Source organism: Lissotriton vulgaris, chromosome 3_1 (genome assembly GCF_964263255.1).
Source record: "Lissotriton vulgaris chromosome 3_1, aLisVul1.2, whole genome shotgun sequence".
Lineage (NCBI taxonomy): Eukaryota > Metazoa > Chordata > Amphibia > Caudata > Salamandridae > Lissotriton > Lissotriton vulgaris.
This window is the reverse complement of record NC_141689.1, coordinates 1,026,514,491-1,026,539,822: the sequence shown is the minus strand read 5'-3', so window position 1 is coordinate 1,026,539,822 and position 25,332 is coordinate 1,026,514,491. Positions and strand designations below refer to the sequence as shown.

The following is a 25,332-nucleotide window of genomic DNA, read 5'->3' as shown; positions in this document are numbered from 1 at the left end:
TGCCCATTCCCAAGTCCCACAGCCTCCTGGCTACTTGCAGCACACCTCTATGTCTGCATAGTCAAGATCCAGTAAACAGAAGTACAATGCAGGGAACACCAATAGCTTGTCCATTTCCTTTGCTGCTCCTCAGGGGGCATAATGGGGCCAGCGTCACTGGCCCTGGAGAGAACCACCTAGTCTGGGTGCCAGTTGGAGTCAATGTCCTTCAGTCCATCTTCTCAGTAGTAAGGCTTATCGTTCCAGCTGAGGACTCTTTTGCTGTTGTTACTTCGAGGTGCCATTTTTTCTCAAGACTCTCTCTCCTTGTACAGGCTTGTGCCAAGACTGGTTCTCTCTTACCCGCAACACAAGCAGGACAGGTGATGTTCAGGGAGGATCTGACCTGGCAGTTCAGGCTGGAATGTTCCTATTGGGGCAGTACCAAGTCCAACTTTCTTATGGCTGGGCCCAAACTGAGGTACTTCAAAAATAGGGGAGATAGAGGGAAAAACAGGAGGACTCTCCTTCCAAATCGAACATGTAATAATCATAGCGAGCCCCTCTGTTACACGAAGGGTCTTTTTCTTTCAACGTAGATGTTCTTTTAAAGGAAAATAATGTGTTTTCCTTAAATAACCCTCACCCACCAGGGTTACCCTTTGGTGGCATGCTTCATCAACATTCTTCCCATCCTGCTGTGGAACGAGCGTGTTACGACCTACTGAGACGTGGGAGCAGTTCAAATTAGTAGTAAGTGTTCACGGAGTGTAGAGGTCTGGGTGGAGAGAAAAAATAATTAAAAAATACCTGAATAGTAGGAAAAATGTTTTTTAACGTAACCCCTATCCAATATGGTTAAAATAAGGGGGAATGTTAGTAACGGCGGGGGTCTCTAGTTGGCAGAGGTAGGCACCTTTTACCAAATAGCCAGCTCTTCTAAGGCCCTTGGAGACAGTTACACTTCAGAGGTACAAAGCACACAGCACAGTTCCTCTTTAATCAGGGGGACACAGCACACAGCAGAGCAGTCCCTTAGTCCTCTCCTTAGCAGAAACAGCAAACTGCAGGTCAACCCCAGACACACAGCAAGGGCAGCTCTTCACCTCAGTCTTCTTTCAACTGTTCTCTTTGGCAGGGATTCCTTCTTGATCACAAAGTTTCCTAGTCTAAAGTTCAGGGTTTTCAGCTTTGATACTTATACCCTAAAAGTCTTTGTTCTTCATGACTGAGGGGTCCTGGACCCAGTCCAAATTATTTCTGGGTGCACTCTTCCATTGCACATCTTCTTCCTTTGTGAGTGTGGGACAGGGCTATCAGATACACCACAGGGGTGGATCCAGCATTGTTGAAGGCAGGTACAACCCTAATCAGGCCCAGGTGCTACTCCTCCCACCACTTCAAATGCAGGTAGGTCTATTCAGCCTAGTGCTGACTCACCCATCCTCCTGGAGCCACCCCAGCTCCTGTCACTCACAAACCAGACAGTCAATTCACAAACAGGCAAAGGCACACAGAAAGGTTGAACAAGAAAATAGCTACTTTTGAAAAGTGCTATTTCCAAACACTGAATTTAAAAAACATCCTTCCTAAAAGATGTGTTATTAACTTCTGATTTCAGGGATACCAGATTCCAAATTTCTATCTTGCTGCTATGGATGGGAAGATATGCAGGTAAACATGTTACACAGCATTCCCCATTCTGTCCCATGGGCAAGATAGCCTTTCAATAGTGAAAAACTAAATTGGCAGTATTTCACTATCAGTACATGTTACCCAAACTAGTACATGGCCTACCTTTCACATACACTGCATCCTGCCCAGAGGGGTACATTGGGCCTACCATAGCGGTGTCCAATGTGTAAGAAAAGAGTAGGGTCAGGCCTGGCAAGTGTGTACACTGGCCAGGTCAACATGGCAATTTAACAAACTGCGCACAGGTACTGCAGTGGCAGGCCTGAGACACCATTTTAGGGCTACTCCTGTGGGTGGCACAATCAGTGCTGCAAGCCCACTAGTAGCATTCAAATTACCAGCCCTGACACACTCAGTGCACTTTACTAGTGACCTACTGGTAAAACAAATATGCCAATCTTGGACAATGAATCACAATAACAATTTACACAGAGAGCATATGCACTTTAGCACTGATCAACAGTGGTAAAGTGCCCAGAAAATCTATATCCTACAACCACCAGGAACAACTAAGAAGAAGCAAAAAAGTTGGGGCTAACCCTACAAAAAGGGCAATTTCCCATCAGGGAACAATTAGGAACTTTAAGGATACAATGTCCCTAGGTTCCACTGGTCAACATGTTTCTAGCCCTACCCCAAGGCTATTCTTCAGGACCAAAGATACTAGAGTTCATTCGTACCACTCTTATTTGATTAAATACACAAAAGTAATTAATTATATATATTTTTTGTGGCATGACACGTTTCGGCGGGTATGCCCTTCTCACATGCCGTTTTGCAAACACAGTCGGTAGACTATGGTTCCCAGCAGGCATCAGTCCTAGCTAACTGAGTATTGATGGCAGAGTATTGATGGCGACTGAGAGGCGAGCTAAAGCGTGAGGCAGCAAACCGGATGGTAGAGTCGTCTTCGTGTGCCCTTTCAAAGCTTTTGGGCGTTTGGTGAAACATTTTGTGCAGGGCTGCCCCAGCCGTGGAAAGGAGCACCATTTCATCTAAGATGAAAGGCTGTGGAGTGGAACAATTCTACGCCGCTTTAGCAGGACGTCCCAGCGTGAATGAAGAGCCCGCCTTGAAGCTGCCAGTCCTACTAAAGGATCAAAATAAACATTGAAATGAATACCAGCATGACTGAACCTACTTAAGGATTAAAACTATATACTTATTCACCATTAAGGACTGCAAGTCCCATAATGCTTAATTGGCGTATAATCATGGCCACGCCCACTTAGGGCGGCGATGCGAGAATGAAATAAAGGAAGTTGTCGCAAAGGTGAAATATCAGTGTATGTTTGGTATGCCAATGAATAAGAGGCGTTGAAGCCTCGAAACGCGTCGGCATGGCAGAGTATTGATGGCGACTGAGAGGCGAGCTAAAGCGCGAGGCAGCAAACCAGATGGTAGAGACGTCTTTGTGTGCCCCTTCAAAACTTTTGGGCGTTTGGTGAAACATTTTGTGCACGGCTGCCCCAGCCGTGGAAAGGAGCACCATTTCATCTAAGATGAAAGGCTGTGGAGTGGAACAATTCTACGCCGCTTTAGCAGGACGTCTCAGCGTGTATGAAGAGCCCGCCTTGAAGCTGTCAGTACTACTAAAGGATCAAAATAAACATTGAAATGAATACTAGCATGACTGAACCTACTTAAGGAATAAAACTATATACTTATTCACCAATAAGGACTGCAAGTCCCATAATGCTTAATTGGCGTATAATCGAGGCCACGCCCACTTAGGGCGGCGATGCGAGAATGAAATAAAGGAAGTTGTCGCAAAGGTGAAGTATCAGTGTATGTTTGGTATGCCCATGAAGAAGAGGCGTTGAAGCCTCGAAACGCGTCGGCATGGCAGAGTATTGATTGTGACTGAGAGGCGAGCTAAAGCGCGAGGCAGCAAACCGGATGGTAGAGACGTCTTCGTGTGCCCTTTCAAAGCTTTTGGGCGTTTGGTGAAACATTTTGTGCACGGCTGCCCCAGCCGTGGAAAGGAGCACCATTTCATCTAAGATGAAAGGCTGTGGAGTGGAACAATTCTACGACGCTTTAGCAGGACGTCTCAGCGTGTATGAAGAGCCCACCTTGAAGCTGCCAGTCCTACTAAAGGATCAAAATAAACATTGAAATGAATACCAGCATGACTGAACCTACTCAAGGATTAAAACTATATACTTATTCACCATTAAGGACTGCAAGTCCCGTAATGCTTAATTGGCGTATAATCAAGGCCACGCCCACTTAGGGCGGCGATGCGAGAATGAAATAAAGGAAGTTGTTGCAAAGGTGAAGTATCAGTGTATGTTTGGTATGCCCATGAAGAAGAGGCGTTGAAGCCTCGAAACGCGTCGGCATGGCAGAGTATTGATGCCGACTGAGAGGCGAGCTAAAGTGCGAGGCAGCAAACCGGATGGTAGAGACGTCTTCGTGTGCCCTTTCAAAGCTTTTGGGCGTTTGGTGAAACATTTTGTGCACGGCTGCCCCAGCCGTGGAAAGGAGAACCATTTCATCTAAGATGAAAGGCTGTGGAGTGGAACAATTCTACGCCGCTTTAGCAGGACGTCTCAGCGTGTATGAAGAGCCCGCCTTGAAGCTGCCATTCCTACTAAAGGATCAAAATAAACATTGAAATGAATACCAGCATGACTGAACCTTCTTAAGGATTAAAACTATATACTTATTCACCATTAAGGACTGCAAGTCCCATAATGCTTAATTGGCGTATAATCAAGGCCACGCCCACTTAGGGCGGCGATGCGAGAATGAAATAAAGGAAGTTGTCGCAAAGGTGAAGTATCAGTGTATGTTTGGTATGTCCATGAAGAAGAGGCGTTGAAGCCTCAAAACGCGTCGGCATGGCAGAGTATTGATTGTGACTGAGAGGCGAGCTAAAGCGCGAGGCAGCAAACCGGATGGTAGAGACGTCTTCGTGTGCCCTTTCAAAGCTTTTGGGCGTTTGGTGAAACATTTTGTGCACGGCTGCCCCAGCCGTGGAAAGGACCACCATTTCATCTTAGATGAAAGACTGTGGAGTGGAACAATTCTAAGCAGCTTTAGCAGGACGTCTCAGCGTGTATGAAGAGCCCGCCTTGAAGCTGCCAGTCCTACTAAAGGATCAAAATAAACATTGAAATGAATACCAGCATGACTGAACCTACTTAAGGATTAAAACTATATACTTATTCACCATTAAGGACTGCAAGTCCCATGATGCTTAATTGGTGTATAATCAAGGCCATTCCCACTTAGGGCGACGATGCGAGAATGAAATAAAGGAAGTTGTCGCAAAGGTGAAGTATCAGTGTATGTTTGGTATGCCCATGAAGAAGAGGCATTGAAGCCTCGAAACGCGTCGGCATGGCAGAGTATTGATGGCGACTGAGAGGCGAGCTAAAGCGCGAGGCAGCAAACACTATGGTAGAGACGTCTTCGTGTGCCCTTTCAAAGCTTTTGGGCGTTTGGTGAAACATTTTGTGCACGGCTGCCCCAGCTGTGGAAAGGAGCAACATTTCATCTAAGATGAAAGGCTGTGGAGTGGAACAATTCTACGCCGCTTTAGCAGAACGTCCCAGCGTGTATGAAGAGCCCGCCTTGAAGCTGCCAGTCCTACTAAAGGATCAAAATAAACATTGAAATGAATACTAGCATGACTGAACCTACTTAAGGATTAAAACTATATACTTATTCACCATTAAGGACTGCAAGTCCCATAATGCTTAATTGGCGTATAATCAAGGCCATGCCCACTTAGGGCGGCGATGCGAGAATGAAATAAAGGAAGTTGTCGCAAAGGTGAAGTATCAGTGTATGTTTGGTATGCCCATGAAGAAGAGGCGTTACCGGATGGTAGAGACGTCTTTGTGTGCACTTTCAAAGCTTTTGGGCGTTTGGTGAAACATATATATATATATATATACATATATATATATATATATATATATATATAGATATAGATATAGATATATATATATATATCACCCATTGGTGTCAGAGTCCTGATAGATATCGACTACAAAGGAAAGAAAAAGGCATGGTTATGCTAAACACACCGTGAACACTTTACTCAGTGCCCCAACAGTAAAAACACTCCACCTGTGTATAGAAACGTGATTTATTTTTCATATAAATGTGAAAACTTCTAGTGCTGCAGTCCACGAAGTATCGCTTTGAAAAAGAACACACGAGTCACACACTAGACATACAAACACTTAACATACAAGATCAGAATGAGAACATAACATGTTCATGCTTAGTTGTCTCTTTTTACAACATGAGACCATACAGGGGGAATGGACGCCTGTAGTTACACTCTGTATGTGAATAGAAGATCAGAGAAATCAGCTTAGGAAGATTTCTTGCATAGAAATGCATCATTATTAGTAGTACTGTAGTTAAAATATCATTCGTGTTCAGAAGTGGCTATGCCATACTTACTGCCTCAAGGCTACTCCCTTACTTTAAGGTGGGTGCCCGCCCGTGTCTCCGATGGTGTGGAAAGCCCGCGGTTTCCGCCTCTTTTCAGTCTGTGCTCGTGGTGAGATGGCAGCCTCGTGTTGAGCGCAACAGGTGCGCTAACTCCGAAGATGGCTGCCCACGGTAGTGATTAAACCTTCCGGGATGAAAAGGTTTAATCTTAAAAAGGGATAGGGGACATGTGGGTCAGCGAGGTTGCTGCAGCGGAGCCAAACATGTGTCTCCGCGCGCCATTCAGACCCCCACATAGATCCTCCACCCACCGTAGTTGACACCCTCACCCTAGAAATCATCCCAGCTCTCACTACTACTGAAGCAGACACCATATTAAAAACTGTCAAATCTGGGCCCCCATTAGATCCCCTACCTGCCAAGATTTCTGCCATTTTGTCTAACACTCTTGCAAGGCCAATATGCTCAATCCTCAATAGCTCTATGGAGGAAGGTGCCCTCCCCGCTGAGTGGAAAGCAGCACAGATTATCCCTATAAGGAAAAATCCAAAGGTCCCACCAGAAGATGTCACCAACTATCGCCCCATCTCTCTGCTCCCCCTATACAGCAAACTTCTAGAAAAGCATATAAACAAACATCTATCTGAGTTCATCGAATCCACTAATCGCCTTGACCAATCACAGTCAGGCTTTCGCCCAAAGCACAGGACAGAGTCGACCCTGGTGGAGGTTACTGATAACATCCGAATGGCAGCGGATAGCGGTCGGGCAGTGCTTTTGGTGCTGCTCGACCTGTCTGCTGCCTTCGACACCATATCCCACCAGGTCCTGCTCAAACGCCTTAAGGATATAGGTATCCGGGGTAAAGCCTTGAACTGGCTGACCGACTGCTTAACCAATAGGACACAATCAACCTTGGTCCCTACCGCTCCCAGACCACCACAGTTACCAGGGGGTTCCACAGGGCTCTTGCTTGAGCCGCACACTGTTCAATATCTATGTTACCCCCTTGGCAGTGCTACTGAGGAAACTAGGCTTCATTCCCATCTCCTACGCCGATGACATGCAACTCCTCCTTTCCTTTGATAAATCAAACCCACACATCCAATACATCTTCTTGGAAGGGATGGAAGGCATCGCGCAGTGGATGAGGGATAATTTCCTCCAATTGAACACTGAAAAGTCCGAGATCATGTTGTTCAGAGAAGCAAAATTGAGATGGTCCCCCAATTGGTGGCTAGGGGAATTAGGACCAGCCCAGCCCCCAAAGCAGATCGTGAAAAACCTAGGAGTGCGAGTCGATCAGGAACTAACGCTAGACGAACACATCAACATCACAGCCAGGACTTGCTTTCACACTCTTGGTAGCCTCCGAACGGTTTTTCCCTTACTGCCATCAACCCTAATCCAGGCACTGATCATCAGCCGCCTGGAATATTTCAATGCCCTGCTAATTTCCGCTAAAGAAAAATCCCTAAATAAACTGCAGATAGTTAAGAACACTGCTGCTCGCCTAGTGAGCAATGCCCCTACCGGAACACCCTCTGCTCCACTTCTTTGCAAACTCCACTGGCTCCCAATAAAAAAGAGAATCAAGTTCAAAATGTTTTGCATGGTGTACAAATCACTACACAACATGGGCCTCAGCTATCTAGACCAAAAGTTGGTCAGATATACACCGGCCAGGCCCCTTAGGTCGAGCCATCAAGCACTTCTTTGCATTCCCCATGTCAAATTGGCTCACACGGGAGGCAAAGCCTTCTCCCACCTAGCCCCCCGGTACTGAAATCAACTCCCCATACAGATGCGCCAGTGCACAAACTTCTTGGCCTTCAGAAAACTTATGAAAACTCAATTGTTCTAATCCTCCTCGGTATGCCACAAGCAGTCTCAGCGCAGAGATACCACTTACGGGGTGATTCATATAAATCACATAAATGAAAAAAAAAACATGTGTGATTATAAAAAAAATTGTTGGATGGTTTTGCTGAGAAAAAATAGGAAAGAGGTTCATTACCTACATAACGGTTCTGTAGATGAAAGAGAATTCGAAGCGGAGCACCGAGTTTTATAGACATTTGTGGGAAACACTCCCTTTGTTTAAAAAAAAATCTTGTGTGAAAGAGGTTCATTGCCCAAATAAAAGTGAATAAACTGGTTCTATATTGACCAAAATTACTGGAAATACTGAAGATTGAAATATTAGAAGAGAGGGGTCACAGAGCACCTAGTTATAAAAAGGTGGGAGAAACAAGGAAAATGGCTTTCTTATTGTGGTGGAAGAGGCCAAATTATTTAACGAAGTGACCCCAGAGTATATTCTCATTCAGACCCTTAATGTGGGTTTTAATAGGGAACACCCATCTTTGTTCTCTTTCCAAGAGACATGATTCTTGTTTTACTCGCTCTAGGATGACCCTGTTGAAGTCACTAATGGTGTAATTCTGTTTGCTGTCATATGATGACATTTTTGTGGTGGTTTGCCGGCATCTCAAATTACTCCGGTGTTCGCAAATTCTTACTTTGACTTTTCTACTGGTCATTCCTATGTAATGTAGATTACATGGGAAGTTTATCTTGAATACCATTCACTCTGTGTTGTGTGGCATGGTTGGCAAAAGAACAATGGATTTTACCTCTACCATGAGAGATTGTCAATGATTAGACCTATTGCAAGCATTCCGCCTCTCAACTTTTGTGTGTTTGATGTACCCGCTTACGTGGCAAGGGAATGCCCTGACATAGGTCCTGTGCTCACTGTACAACTGAAACCAAGCAACATCCAAATGAAAAGCCCCAATCAGGGTGAAACCAGTCTTGGGTTCTTCGAGTTCCATTTTATGAGGACCTGGCCAGTCAGTTCAGGCTGGACTGTTTCTATTGGATCAGAGCCAAGTTTGATTGGCGCATGGCTGGGTCCAAACTGAGGTGGCATGGTGGGCAAAAAAACAATGTGTTGGAATGCTACTCCAAATGATTGTCACTGGTTAGACTTATGCAAGCATTCCTCCCGTCACCTTTTGTGTATTTGATGTACTACCCTAAGTGTCATGGGTATGCCCAGACATAGGGCCTGTGCTCACTGTGCCACTGGAACCAAGCTACACCCAAATGAAGAGCCCCAATCCAATCAGGGTAAAATTAGTCTTAGTTTGCTTGTGTTCTAATTGAGGGCACACCAGCTCAACTGTTTGTATTGGAGCAGGGTCAGGACTGAATTTCATATGGCTGAGTCCAAACTGAGCTGGCATGGTGAGCAAAAGAAAAATGACTTGGAATGCTACCCTGAGTGACAGCCAGTTGCTAGACCCTAGTGAGCAACCTGTCTACCCTGATACCGACTAACATTATATGCTGGGAGAGGGGTGACCATGCAGCAGAGGCCAAAGACAACTGGAGAATGACAGACTGCAGATGAGATTGTGTGGCCTATGCACACCCCCATGAAGGCAGCGTCTGTGGGGTTGGTGTGGCCCGGTGCAAAGAAGTAAAGCTCATGATCATGCTTGGGGCCAGTCCAGGGAGTAACCCCTGCTGCTCCCACATCTGGAGTACTGCGGTGCCCCTGTGGATGTCAGCTGTGAAGATTGTGCAGTCTACGCCCACACCCAAAATGGGGACACCCGCAGGCAGACTGACTAGATGCAGAGAATCAGCGTTTGAGCTAACACCTGTGGCACACAGCTGTGGCTTTATCAGGATCTATCTCCCATCATGTTGCAGCATGGCTGCTCCCTCCACGAAGCTACTATCTTCTTGCAGGACCGTCAAATTAAATATGAATGGGGCTACCCCTTCAAGCTGATTACAGATTATCCCAAAGCAAGAGTAGTATTGGCTAAATACAGCCGCACAGGTGCTAGTTCCACAAGGTGATAGTGGTCTGCACTCACCCTCTAATGGTCAAACTACTCCAAAACCATACATACATTAAACCTGAAAAAAAACACAAAACGGAGTGCCTCAAGAATCCAACAATTGTATTGTAGAGATTGTTGTCTTTGCTTCTGCTCTCCTCCTTTCATGACGTCAATATCAATGCACTCTTCTCCAATATCAGAATAACATCGGAGCCATGGTATGAAGTCTCAAAACAATTCTCTTTATTGTTCTTCAGTACATCAAAGAAACAGTCCGGCCTACGCGTTTTGTCCTCCAAGGGGATTTCATCAGGCTTAATGTATTTGTTTACAGCAATGTCACATCAAAGTCTTAGTGTGAAATGGATCAGTTCCCCCAGCACATCTTGTAATACTAGTACTGCTCCTTTATTGTTGTAGGGAAATACAATGTGAGCACATATAAATATCGCAGCTTAATATACACACCACATTGGGTTCTGTAAGCTCAGGAACAAGACGAGGCTCGTTGTGTGTCAAGATGCGCACATGGACAACATACGTGTCCTTTTTATGAAACAGGGCTATTAAGAATATATAGTCCCTGGGTGACAAGGTGGCTAGCTGTTACGAGGGGCCTTGGTTACTACCGGTCACAGTGTGTTCATAATACGGGTCCAGAAAAGGTGGACAGAGTCCTTGTGCCCTGAAGAAATTGCCACTACAATTTACAGGCAATGAAACATGTCGGCCCATCGTTACATGGTCTGAAAACATGCAGTATCTTTTTTTTTTAATAAGACCACAAGTGTAGAATAAAAGTGGCTCCTTGGTGACTGTGTGGCTTATCTCAATTTTAATCACATGGGGTTGATTTGTGTTATTGTTATACACATGTTCACCATTTTCACTGGTTTTCTGGACGCTGATAATTTTTGTTTGTTCGAGGTAGCGACCGATGATGAGAAACGTGGGCATAACTGGTGATAATTAACTAGTAAGTCCTTCTGGTGGTGCACACATGAGGTGCTACCTCATTTGTTAAAACTTTTTTTGCACATTGGCGCGCATTTGTGTGTTATATATATATATACCTGTTAATTTGTAGGGTATTTTGCTTAAACACAGTGACTGTTGACTCGTAGGTTAGTTCTTTTAAATAATAAGCTATAGGGTGAATATGACTACGGACAACACCTGTAAGAAATGAAGGGTTGTTGTTGAGGAAGAAAATAAACTCCCACCACTCTCTCATGAAGTGAATTAGAATTTTGCCTGAGCAGATTAGGTTGAATTGTTGTCGTTTATTCTGTAAGCTCAGACCAGATAATACGACAGGCCACCACCACCGCCACTGACCTTCCTCCATTAAAGGAGGAGAGAAGAAACAAAGAGAACAAACTCTACAATACAAATGTTGTATTCTTGAGGCACTCCCATTTGTGAGTTCCTTCCACCTGAAGTTTGTATGGGACAAGGTAATGTACGTGGTCCATACCATGGAGGAGGCCTGTTCTGTCCTGGAGCTAAAGGCTTTGTCGGCAATTGCAACTTCTAAGATAGTATCCTAACCACCTCAAACGTTAGATTGCCTGGAGAAAAGACATTACTACTGCAACATCTCCAGCCCCAGGACAAAACTCAGGATCCACCTACAGAATAGATCATCTACAAATAAAAATTTCTGTTCTCTGTCCTGAGATACGGACACACGAGAAACCCAACCAGAGCCCAAGATTTTCTGAACAGGCTACTGCTTATTTTTATCCACCTGTGTCACTGCTTTGGTTTGAGGAGCCACCACACACCTTGCACATGATCTCACACTCCTCACCACCCACCGCTGTGACCTTCATGCTTGAGACATAGGACTCCCTCACTGAAAGGAACTAATTCATGCCCCAGTTGTTTCCCTCCAGATCACTCTTCCTCCCACTGCTGAGGCCACTCACACGGAGCAGTCCTGTCCATAAGGATTAACACACACTCTACTTTTCACTGGGACATGGTCTATTCCCTGGCATTCCATTTATCCACCTTCTCCACCACACCCAAATGATTAAAATACTAAACATCAATGCTGGGGGCCTCAACAACCCTGTGAAGGGTATAGCACTTCTGTACTTATTGTGATACTCCCATTGTGACAACGCTCTCCTCCAAGAGACCCATCTCTTCAAACAATCCCTATGGTTTGATAGATAGTGCTTTTCATCCAGAACCCAGCAAAAAAGCTGGGGTGATAATCCTGTTGCCCAATTGCGTCCAAGGCCTGATCATGGGAACCCAAGCGGAACAAGTGGGGAGGCTCCTCTCGCTGCTCATTTCTCTACATGCCTACACCTCCACCTTAGCTACGGTATATGCCCCTAATGACCACGAAGAGCAGTTTCTTCGAGTCCTGGGTCAAGTAGCTGCCTCTCCTGATGCAGACATAATTCTGGGGGGGCTTTAAGCTAGTTCATGAAAATGATGGATTTAGGCCCAGATCTCTACTGGGGTGAATGTGTGACATTGTTCTGCATTCCTTCAATCAACTGTTGTTTTTGCATTTGTCACTCCAAGTGGGACGGGTATGCTCAGACGTGAGTCCCCTGCTCTCCATGCCACTGGAACCAAGCTATCCTGGCTGAAGAGGGGTGAAACCCCGAAACCAGTCCTAAGATGCTTGTTTCCAGTCCAGGTAGGACCTGGCTTGGCAGTTCGGGTTGGACTGTTCCCATGAGACACAGGGTCAAGACTGATTTGCATATGGCTGGGTTCAAACTGGAATGTCATGGTGCGCAAAAAAAATATGGATTTAGGCCCAGATCTCTTTACTGGGGTCAATGTATGACATTGTTCTGCATTCTGTCCATCAACTGTTGTTTTTGTATTTGTCACCCTGAGTGGGACGTGTGTGCTCAGACGTGAGTCCTGTGCTCTCCATGCCACTGGAATCAAGCTATCCTGGCTGAAAAGGGGTGAACCTCAGAAACCGGTCCTAGGATGCTTGTTTCCAGGCCAGGGAAGACCTGGCTAGGCAGTTCGGGCTTGACTGTTCCCATGAGGCACAGGGTCAAGACTGATTTGCATATGGCTGGGTTCAAACTGGAATGGCATGGTGAGCAAAAAAACGATGAATTTAGGCCCAGATCTCTGTACTGGGGTGAATGTATGCATCAACTGTTGTTTTTGCATTTGTCTCCCCGAGTGGGACGGATTTGCCACACAATTCCATTCCACAGATGTCCACTTTATGCCACATAATTCCACTCCACCCCATTTCACACAATTTACCTCTAATCCAGAAGTCCACCCTAAGCTTTTTCACTCCATCCAATTCCATGAAACACAATTCCAAACCACTCCACATAAACCCACTTCATGACATGCAACACCGTTCAACTCCACCCAATTCCACAACACTCCACACAATATAATTCCAATGGACACAATTCCACACCTCACAATTTCTCTCGCACCACACAATTCCATTCTAACAGATTCTACTCCATGCCACACAGTTACATGCCACTCCACTCCATGCAATTCCACTCCATTCCACAACTTACAATTCCACTCAGAAACACAATTCCATTCCCCATCACAGAATTCCAATTCTAGCCACACAATTCCATGCCACATAAATCCTCTCCATGCCACACAATTCTACTCCACACAATTCCACTCAATTCCACTGATCACAATTCCATGCCACTCCATGCCACACAATTCCACTCCCCAGTATTCCACTCTATGCCACACAATTTCACTCCACCCCACCCCACACAATGCACCTCCAATCCAGAATTCCACACTACACATTTTCACTCCACTCCACCCAAATCCCCGAAACACAATTCCAAACCACTTCACACAAACCCACTTCATGCCATGCAACACATTTCCACTCCACACATTTCCACCCCACTCCTCACAATACAATTCCAATCCACACAATTCCACTCCTCACAATTCCACTCCACACCACGCAATTCTATTCTAACCGATTCAACCTCATGCCACATCATTACATGCCAGTCCACTCCATTCAATTCAATTCCATGCCCATCCCACATCTCACAATTACACTGTGCAACACAATTACACTCCACACCAAAGAATTCCAATCCAAGGCACACAATTCAATGCCACATAATTCCACTGCAGGCCACGCCACACAGTTCCACTACACTGCATGTCACACAATTCCACTCCACTCCATACAACTCAACTCCAGTTCATGCCACTCAATTCAACTCCACGCTACACATTTCAGCTCTATTCCACACACACACATACTCCACACAAAACCATATTACACAATTCCACACCTCACAATTACACTGTATCTAACATAATTCTACTTAATGCAACACAGTTCCATTCCATGCTACACAATTTCACTCCACTTCACATGTTTCCACTCCAGGCCACACAATTACTTGCTACACCATACCACACAATTCCAATCCACTGCCCACAACTCCACTCCACGACACACCGCTCTAAACAATGCCACTCCATGCCACACAGTTGCACTCCATGCTACACAATTGCACTCCACTCCACACAATTTCACTATATGCCACTCCATTCCACACAATTCCATTCCACATCACACAATTCCAGGCCACGCAATACCACTCCACTCTACACAGTGCCATGCCATACAATGTCACTCCATGCTACACTATGTCACTCCACACCACAGAATGTTACTCCATGCCACACAGTGACAATCCAGGCCAAACAATGCCACATCATGTCCCAGAGTGCCACTCCACAGCACACAATGCCACTCCATGCCATACAATGCCACTTCACTCTACAACACAATGCCATACCACTCTACTCCACACAATTCCACTCTATACCGCTCAGTGCTACTCTACTTCACTCCCTCCTTCTACTCCACGCTACAGTGTGCCACTCCACACCAGAAAATGCCACTCAACTCAATGTCATTCCACTCCATGCCACACAATGCAACTCCACACCACACAATACAACTCCACTCCACTCAATGCAACTTCACTTCACTCCACTCAATTATAGTTTTATATATATACCACTTACTACTCCTGACTAGGCATTGAAGCTCTTTCTGGCATTTCACACCACACTTTGCCACTTCACTGCACACAATGCCACTCCAAGCTACTCCAGTTCACAAAATGCCACTCCACACAAACCATTGCACTCTGCACAATGCTACTCAACTCCAGGAGACACAGTGCCACTCCACGCCACACCGTATCACCCTACTCCACACAGTGCCACCCAACGCCACACAATGACACTGCACATACCACACAATGACGCTCAACTCCACTGCACTCCAAAAAGGGCAGTAAATCACACATAGGCAAGACCATTGACTTAATCAATGCTTGCTGTACTTACTCATGATAGGAACATTTAACATCTTTATTACTTTAAGTGTGTTCTTATTCAATTGGTTTGTGAATTGCAACAGTTAATGCATATTCTCTCAGGCACATTGCTGCCCTGTTATTCAAGATGGAAGCTCTGATTACACCAGTCAGTGGTAAATAGCATATGTTAGCAAGAAATTTGAATGAGGATTAGACCTGCTGATGTTTACTGTAGACAAACAGGCTTTGCTTGATTATAGGGATTTTACATCTTCCTTTAGACTCGAGCCTAAATTTCCTATGTTGATTTATCCTTGAATGTTCATGTTTTTCCCTCCCTCTCTATGCAGCTGCTTGCCACAGGTAGGAAGCCCATCACATTGTTTCTGTTGATGATGTAGCTCCTTTGAGGGTATAGATTATATTTTGAGTGTTTCTCCACCCAATTACATTTCACCACAAATCATGAATTCATTTCCCTGTAAGTGAAAATGGTAAAGGTTTTACATTATTTTTGGGAAATTATCTTATATTGTTATTGTGCAATTCCCAATGCTATGAAGCTATAACACAATTATTTCTATTTACAGATCACCATGGATTTCATGCCACAATGCTTTGAAAAGCACAATCAAGATGCCTCCTCGCCCATACTACCTGCAATTTTGGAGTGTATATCTTTTTACTCAAGAGTGTGCAGACCTTATCATCATTGCACACTGTTTCATAAAGATAAAAACTGTCATACAGAGAATATTTTTGGCCACCCCAGAAGAGCAATTTGGAATGCCAGCTCCAATGCACCTTTCAGGTGTTGTGGCAGGTATGTTACATAATGCCCTATTTGTGTGGTGACACATGTCGCCCCTCTACTGAAAGGGTCGCTGTGGGTTTAGAATATTTACCCTATAGCTTCTAAGGAATATCTGCTTGCTGTTCACAACATACCAGGCAAACAAAAGGTAAGGGTTAGTAACCATGAAGTGAGAGCAGAAATAAAAAACGGTGGGTGGAGGACCAAACCAGAGATTTGCTCCTGCTAGCATATATTGATGTGTCTATAGTAACACAATGGCCTTATGGCATGAAGGAGACATGGTGGGCCTGATTCACAGAACTAACTTAAGACAAAATCCTAAACTTACTACCATTTACTCATTGTGGTATTCACAGCAGACACCTACTCATTTTGGTATTCACAGAAGGCACTTACTCATTAATGAGTAAGTGCCTTCTGTGAATACCAAAATGAGTAAGTGCCTTCTGTGAATACCAAAATGAGTAAGTGCCTTCTGTGAATACCAAAATGATAGTAATTTTAGGATTTTGTCTTAAGTTAGTTCTGTGAATCTAGTCTGGTGTCTTTAGGAAAGCATTTATTACCAGAAGGCTTTAGTTGTCACCAGAACGTTTATAAGTTCTGGCTGTGGAACTTGCTCTTCGGGGCCTGATGGAAGAAAACTCTGTGTCAAGTGGTTATTTCAGCACATGTGTATATCCATAAAGGTGGTGCTAGCATTTACCCCTGTGATCCAAGCAAAAAGTACTGGTTCTGACTCACTGCTGGAATGGGAAACAATGAAACGTGCACCAGGCAGATGAGATGGGTGTCTTCCCCTGTGAAACCTCAGACCATAGACAGAAACTTGTAGAAATTGCTTGATTCACTAAGGAGGTGTTTTTGAGAATTCTATAGTGACATATAATGGAGCACTGGGCCCTCAAATGTGATCTCTTAGTCAAGTTGTCAAAGATTTTACCCCATTAGCCTTATGGACCTTCGAGAGCTGATGTGAAGCTTGGAATTGTAGAAAACATCAACAATATATTTCCAGCTTGTGAAACTAATGTGACTCCACAATGAGGACCAGGAATTACTGAATGTAGTGATAGGGTTTAATTTTGGACTACCAATCAATCCACTTTATATGCAAACTAAGAATAAGCTCGTGAAATGCAGCAACGCAATAGATAAGCTGAAATAACTCAGTAGGTTAAGGCACAATAGAATGAAATATCAAATTGCGATAATCACAATCAAATAAACACAAGGTAAATCAAACAGATGTTCCATAGAGAAGCTTCCCTTCTCTCTCCGAATATGAATGAAATATAGGGTCATCTATCAAGGGTCTCTAAATCATGAGAACAAAAGAAGTAGGTGTTGGCATGATCAGACTACAGTAAAAGTCAGAAAACAAAAGGTGATAAGCATTTAGCATAAAGCTTCAAATTTGCAAGAATAGGGAAGCAGAGAGGTCTGTACCGCCCTAAATGGAATCTGTGCTACCTTCAGCTGTAAGTGATTCAGAAAAGGGGGTGGTGATGAACAGAGTGTCTGAATTAAGCAGACCACTCTTACCCAGTCCAAAGATCAGGGCTTGATCCATCACCGTTTTTTAGCTCACTGCACCATCCCAGCTCAGAACTTGGCTATATGCAAATTAGTCTGACCCTGGCCCAGTGCATCATGGCAACAGGGCAGACCAAACTACCAAGCCAATTCTTATACTGGGAAGGAAACAAGCTACCGGGGACCGGTTTCTGGCATTTCAGCCGTCTTCGGCCCGGCTTGCTTGAATCCTGATGGTGCAATGAGCTAGGGACTCACATCTGAGTATACCCTTCCACGCTTATGGTGGACAAAAATGATTCAGAAAATGGGGTGGTGATGAACAGAGTGTCTGAATTAAGCAGACCACTCTTACCCAGTCCAAAGATCAGGGCTTGATCCATCACCGTTTTTTAGCTCACTGCACCATCCCAGCTCAGAACTTGGCTATATGCAAATTAGTCTGACCCTGGCCCAGTGCATCATGGGAACAGGGCAGACCAAACTACCAAGCCAATTCTTATACTGGGAAGGAAACAAGCTACCGGGGACCGGTTTCTGACATTTCAGTTTCCGCCCGGCTTGCTTGAATCCTGATGGTGCAATGAGCTAGGGACTCACATCTGAGTATACCCTTCCACGCTTATGGTGGACAAAAATGATTCAGAAAAGGGGGTGGTGATGAACAGAGTGTCTGAATTAAGCAGACCACTCTTACCCAGTCCAAAGATCAGGGCTTGATCCATCACCGTTTTTTAGCTCACTGCACCATCCCAGCTCAGAACTTGGCTATATGCAAATTAGTCTGACCCTGGCCCAGTGCATCATGGGAACAGGGCAGACCAAACTACCAAGCCAATTCTTATACTGGGAAGGAAACAAGCTACCGGGGACCGGTTTCTGGCATTTCAGCCGTCTTCGGCCCGGCTTGCTTGAATCCTGATGGTGCAATGAGCAAGGGACTCACATCTGAGTATACCCTTCCACGCTTATGGTGGACAAAAATGATTCAGAAAAGGGGGTGGTGATGAACAGAGTGTCTGAATTAAGCAGACCACTCTTACCCCTGTGATCCAAGCAAAAAGTACTGGTTCTGACTCACTGCTGGAATGGGAAACAATGAAACGTGCACCAGGCAGATGAGATGGGTGTCTTCCCCTGTGAAACCTCAGACCATAGACAGGAACTTGTAGAAATTGCTTGATTCACTAAGGAGGTGTTTTTGAGAATTCTATAGTGACATATAATGGAGCACTGGGCCCTCAAATGTAATCTCTTAGTCAAGTTGTCAAAGATTTTACCCCATTAGCCTTATAGACCTTCGAGAGCTGACGTGAAGCTTGGACTTGTAGAAAACATCAACAATATATTTCCAGCTTGTGAAACTAATGTGACTCCACAATGAGGACCAGGAATTACTGAATGTAGTGATAGGGTTTAATTTTGGACTACCAATCAATCCACTTTATATGCAAACTAAGAATAAGCTTGTGAAATGCAGCAACGCAATAGATAAGCTGAAATAACTCAGTAGGTTAAGGCACAATAGAATGAAATATCAAATTGCGATAATCACAATCAAATAAACACAAGGTAAATCAAACAGATGTTCCATAGAGAAGCGTCCCTTCTCTCTCCGAATATGAATGAAATATAGGGTCATCTATCAAGGGTCTCTAAATCATGAGAACAAAAGAAGTAGGTGTGGGCATGATCAGACTACAGTAAAAGTCAGAAAACAAAAGGTGATAAGCATTTAGCATAAAGCTTCAAATTTGCAAGAATAGGGAAGCAGAGAGGTCTGTACCGCCCTAAATGGAATCTGTGCTACCTTCAGCTGTAAGAACATCAATGTAAAAGTAACAAGAGATTCAGAAATGTCTTATCGCTTTCAAACCACCAGGGACAAATCAGAGCACTACTTGAGTTCATCTGCAGCATGGCTTAAGGTTCACATGGCATCAAAATAAAACTTTGGTTCTCAACCTTGAACATCTTGCCATCCTGGTACATGAGGAACATAAAGCCTCTTTCAACCATTGTTTCACCACCTTCACTGTCAAGTTTTATTCTGGCCTCTCTCTCAATCATCTAATAGACATTAAATGTTTCCCAAGCTAACTTAAATTATGATAATGAACCTGGAAGAAAAAGAGAAAACATGCTGGTGAAGCAAAATCTTAGGCCTCAACCAAAATACATGTTTCTAAGTTAGACTACCCTTTAATATGAATTTGAATGTATGGGTATACATGCACACATGTAACATTAAAAAACCTGCAAAGCTGGAGCAAAATGTGAATAAGAATACATGCTTTCATGTTTAAAATGAACATTAGTGCACATGTGTTTAAATCTCTAGTTTCTACAGTGAATACATTTCAATAATGTGTTTAAATCCTTCGCTCACGTTAATAAAATTAAGGTACACAATTAACATAATGTCAAATGCAGGTATATATTGCATTTCTGTGATGTGTAAGGGTGGAGTCTAAATTGTGCTGCTCCACCCACGGTGTTAAGAAACAATATGACTGTCACTGACAATTATAAGAAGGTAAATGTCTTCCTATCAAGGTCCCAGTTTAAAATTTGTAGTTTTAGTAATAATGTATTCATTTATAACAAATTTCTATGCAGGTCATGGATGCATTCTGAGTAAGTAGTTAAAAAATGTGAACTGGCATTCTGGTGCACTCGCAATTTGTTTTGATATGTTGCACTCTTCATAAATTCTGAATTTGCTCATTCTTAGCAGCTTGGCGCTGTTGGGAATCACAGAGGTTAAAGCCTTAGGCCATTGTGGGTTTCTTCAATGTGGGTGAGTCAGATGAAGGGTGGTGGTGGGGTTGTCAGGATCTTATGGTTTTAAACCTTACCTGCATTAGTTCAATCAGTCAGTCTATGAGTAGTCCCAAAGGAGATTGTTCTGACGGGCATGAAAGTTGGTTTTGTGACCTCTGCTAAAGATGTGTGTTTGTAATGAGTAATAGTCTGATTTAGAGTTGGTCAGAAAGGATACTATGTCACAACCTAAGTGGATTATCCAAGCTTTCGGTCCTCCCATCCTATTATTGGTTGAGAGGACCATTACTTTTCCATTGATAACCCCCTTTATCTCAGTCAATAGAAATGTTCATATGACAGCCTGCTCTCTTTAGGGTTGACGATGCAGTGCCTTTTTTCTCAATGAACATTTTTATTGCTTGACAATACTCCGTCTACCAAACTCGAAATCAAGCCCTAAGTCCTGAGAAGTACCAATGAAGGTTTCCTTAACTTTAATGTGGGATCACTAGGGGTACAGAGTCAGCCTGATCGCTGTGGGAAATACCTATGAAGGGATCGCTGATTTATTATGAATCTTGCAAAGTGCTGCTGAATCGCAGTGTCTGATCAGTTAGTCTCTTCCACTTGTGAGTGATTGTAGTGCCATCTTCCTGTCTGTCCTGTACCAGATAGAGCAAAAGGAGGGTTGCTGAACTGTTCCTATGGAAAGGGAGGAATTAGGTATGACTGGCGTGACCGGGGTGTATATGTAACACCTTTGGGCATCCATTTTGTTGGATGTATTTGCCTCACACACCCAAAAGGGTGTCATGCTTCATCATAGGCGTTGCTCCTCGTCGGGGAGGCGGTGCAATCCCCGACGGGCTCACCTCGGAGAGCGGCTCTTTGGTGGAGATCTTTTGTATCCAACTGCCTTATGGTGAAGTGCGGGTGTGTGGGTGGGGTAGCAACTTGCCTGGAGGAGTGATTTAAAATGTAGCAGGGGGTGCCGGAAACCACTTTATTCTGGGGGTCCCCCTACTGCAATTAAAAGCGTGAATCTAGCTCGCTAGGTATCGACAAGTTAGGTAGAGTGACCCTAGAGGAGACTAGAAGAAGGATAGGTCGACATGTTTCTCGCGTGGGGTTGTTTACCCGCGATTCATCAGGACCTAGTAATGGTGAAAACTATATAAAATGAACAACATGCTGGTGTCATGTGTGTTGTGTGGGTATAGTTTACCTCTGAGGTTAATCCTATGCCTAAACAAGGGAGAAAAAGGAAAAAAGAATTAATAGTATTACATTTCTCCTGAAAGCATACATGGTCAGAGCCAGGGCATGAACATAGTATAACATGCTAGTGGTGGTGTTTTACAACTAGCACAACTAGAACATGCCTGTGTTGTTGCAGCGTGCAGTGTAAAACTCACACACACACTGTGTACGTGCAAAAAGTGATAAAGAGTTATTAAAACCAGTGGTTTAAAAACAGCAGCAGTCTTGTCGGAAACACCATGCATATCAAAGTGGGAGGCCAAACAGTAGTGTTATTATTAACATTCTAGGCTAACTCCTGACTCACCTGGGATTAAATGCCACATGAGTGTTCGGCGGGTCGGTACATCGGGGTTGCACCTTTGGATGCGGCTGAAGGATAAGATATATCTATTATCCACAAGGAAGCTACAAAAGTATTAAAACCCTCGAGGAGGGCCAAGGTTGGTTATAGCTGGACATAGATTCCAGGGACATCCAGTATTGTGTTGGAGGGGTGAGCCTTACCTCAAACTTTCCGTGTCCGTGCGAATTCACCTACCCATCACCGCCGAGCTCGAATAGGTAAAGGAGCTCGGTGGCGTGTACTATTTATAGGTAGCTGCGTCATGGAATTGCGCCCGTATCCGCCCCTTGAAGGAGTCACGTGATAAGTTTGGTAAGTGTGTCGGCCATAATGTAATGGAAAAAATAAGACCTCAAGTATTGTCAAACTAGAGTTTGTTTTACAATTCTGACATATGATAAGAATTGATAACACACAATAGTTGGTAGGCAAGTAGGCAAGTAGAAAGTAGTAAAGTTGTGGAGCTTACAGAATTATCGAAGAAAGTTGGCAACGACAGGGAGCAAGTTAAGTAATTGTTGTTTTGTACCATTAGCAGAGTGGTCGGTGGCTGGTTTATAGAGAGTGCCAAGGGATGTCCTCATTGAGGCCTCGGCTATCAGAAGAGAGGCGGTGAACCCACCTTTGCTCTTTCTGGAACAGGGCATTTTTGGGGCAGTTAGGACTGGATTCCAGAACTACCCACTTCAATGAGTCTGCGTTGTGATTGGATTCCACGTAGTGTTTACACATCTTGATATGAGTTTTTTTGCAGCGGAAATTGCTGCGATGTTCGATAATGCAGGTTTTAATTGGGCGGGTTGTCATCCCAATATATTGTAAACCGCATGGGCATGTCAGCATGTAAATACAATGGGAGGTGTTGCAATTAGTGTGGCCCCTGAGTTCCCAGCTGAACGTCTCTGAGAGTTGTATGGTTTTTTTGGATCATTGTGTATCTACAAACCCCACAGGAGCCACATGGATAATGGCCCATGACGGGCGGTAGATGCCATAAGTTTTGTTGAGTACCTTTCTTTGTTGTTTTGGGTCTGGTACTAATCAGGATATCTTTCACGTTCTGCGATCTTTTGAATGCGAATCTGGGTTGTTCTAGACTCATGTTGCCTGTGTTAAGAATGCCCAGTGGCGTTTGATTGTACTTTTGATTTTGTTAGACAAGGGGGTGAAAGTGGTAACACGGGTGATCGGCTGGTTCTCGACCGGTGTTTTCTCCCGTCTTTCCAGTAGAGCTTCTCGGTTATTGTTCCTGGCCCGTTTTTTTGCTTTTGAGACCTCACTTTTCGGGTAGCCCCTATCAAGTAGATTCCTGGATAGGATTGTTGATTCTTTCTTGTAGTCGGCCACGTCGCTACAATTGCGCCGAATCCGGAGAAATTGTCCGAATGGTAGGTTGGAGCGTAGGGCCCTTGGGTGATGACTCTTGTAATGGAGTAGGCTGTTGCGGTCTGTAGGTTTTCTATACATGGTAGTGCTGAGTGTCCCCTCTTGCAGTTTTATTGTTAGGTCAAGAAAGGCAATTTCATTCGCTGAAGAAGACATGGTGAAATGTAGATAAGGGTTGAGTGTATTTACCCATTCAAAGAAAGCCTCATGTGAGGTCGGTGGGCCTGTCCATAGGATCAGGATGTCGTCTATGAAACGCCTCCACATTTTAATGTTATCTAGAAAGGGGTTGGACTGATGGTGTATATGTTTGTCTTCGAATTCTGCCATGTACAGACATGCCACTGAAGGGGCAAAAGTACTGCCCATCGAAGTCCCTTGGGTGTGGTGATAGTATTGCCCCTTAAACTCGAAGTAATTTTCAGTGAGTGCTAAGGTGGCGCATTCCATGATAAAAGCTGGCGGAGTGTTCGAGTTCCAAACTTCCAGACCCAGCCTTTCCTCTATTACTTCTAGTGTGGCCCTCTGAGGAATGTTGGTATAGAGGGCATCCACATCTAGAGTAATCAAGAGGTCAATCTGTCCTATGTCCTGGATAGAGTTCAGTAAGCGTAAGACATCTGTTGTGTCTTGGATGTATGAAGGAATGCGTTTCACAAGAGGTTGCAGAAAATGGTCACAAAATTGTGAGAGTGGTTCCAAGACGGAGTCGATCCCTGAGACGATGGGTCTCCCTGGTACTGGTCTGGTTCCTTTGTGGATCTTCTGCAGTATGTAGAAGTATGGCACCCTAGGGTCTTTTTTCGTGAGGAATTCAGCCTCTTTTTTAGTGATCCATTGCTCGCATTCTGCACTCACCACCAAGCCTGTAATTATGGTCTGTAAGCGCCGGGTTGGGTCACTAGGGATGGGTGTGTAATATCGTCGATCATTGAGTTGCCTGGTACATTCCAGATCGTAATCCACAGTGTTCATCAGGACTGTGGCACCACCCTTGTCCGCCTGTTTAATAGTAATCAGGGGGTCTTCTGCCAGTGATTTTAACACATTCATCTCATTCCGAGAGATGTTAGCGTGTTTTGTCTGTCGATCCAGTTTTTTGATTTATTTGAGTACAGCTTGTTCGTATGTCAAGACTTCATTTGGGATCATCCCATTATGGGGTGTGAAGGTTGAGGGGTTATGTAGGCCAGAGTCTTCTGTCGGTTCACAGGGCTTACCTTCAAAGCAGGCCTTCAATCTTATTTTCCTGAAAAATGACTGAATTTCCCTGGTTTGTTGGAATAAGTCAATTCTGGGGGTAGGAACAAAACCCAGTCCTTTTTGAAGGACTTGTTCCTCTCTCTCTGTTAGGAGACGGTCTGACAAGTTAACCACTAGGCTCATTTTGGTCCTGACCGATTCGTGCTCCTCGTGTCCATTCCCTGGGGGCGTGTGTCCTCCCATTGTACTTTCTTCTCTGGAGCGTTGCCTCGCTTTCGACCTCGCCCTCTGCCCCAGCCTCTGCCTAAAAAAGGGGGGCGTGTAGAGCCTTGGGGGCATAAAAGGGTGGATATTGTGGAGCGAATGGCGGTTGAAACTGGGGGAATTGTGGGTATTGCCAAAAGAGGGGGCCCATGGGTTGCCCTTGGTGAGGGAAATTCGGGAAGTTCTGTTGTCCACGTCCCCTGCCTCTTTTAGCCCTTGGTGGCATCTGGGGAGGGCCATTTTCCCCGCTGCTGTCAGATCCACTGCTTGACCCCCTTCTGGACGAAGTGGCACTCGAGTCTGAGTTATAGTTTGTTCCCGGGGGGACAAAACTGGATGTCCCTGGAATCTATGTCCAGCTGTAACCAACCTTGGCCCTCCTCGAGGGTTTTAATACTTTTGTAGCTTCCTTGTGGATAATAGATATATCTTATCCTTTAGCCGCATCCAAAGGTCCAACCCCGA

The 25,332-nt window shown here is 44.5% G+C and overlaps 1 protein-coding gene across 2 annotated transcripts in view; it reads left to right on the top strand.

Annotated features, from left to right (window-relative positions):
• Nucleotides 1–25,332, top strand: part of LOC147727331 (uncharacterized) — a 1,245,320-nt gene that overhangs the window by 628,716 nt on the left and 591,272 nt on the right. For both annotated transcript variants that reach the window (XM_086961416.1, XM_086961415.1), the window contains one exon: nucleotides 15,880–16,112. In XM_086961416.1, the coding sequence (XP_086817542.1) occupies nucleotides 15,880–16,112 (233 nt within the window). The remainder of the gene's footprint in view (nucleotides 1–15,879; nucleotides 16,113–25,332) is intronic.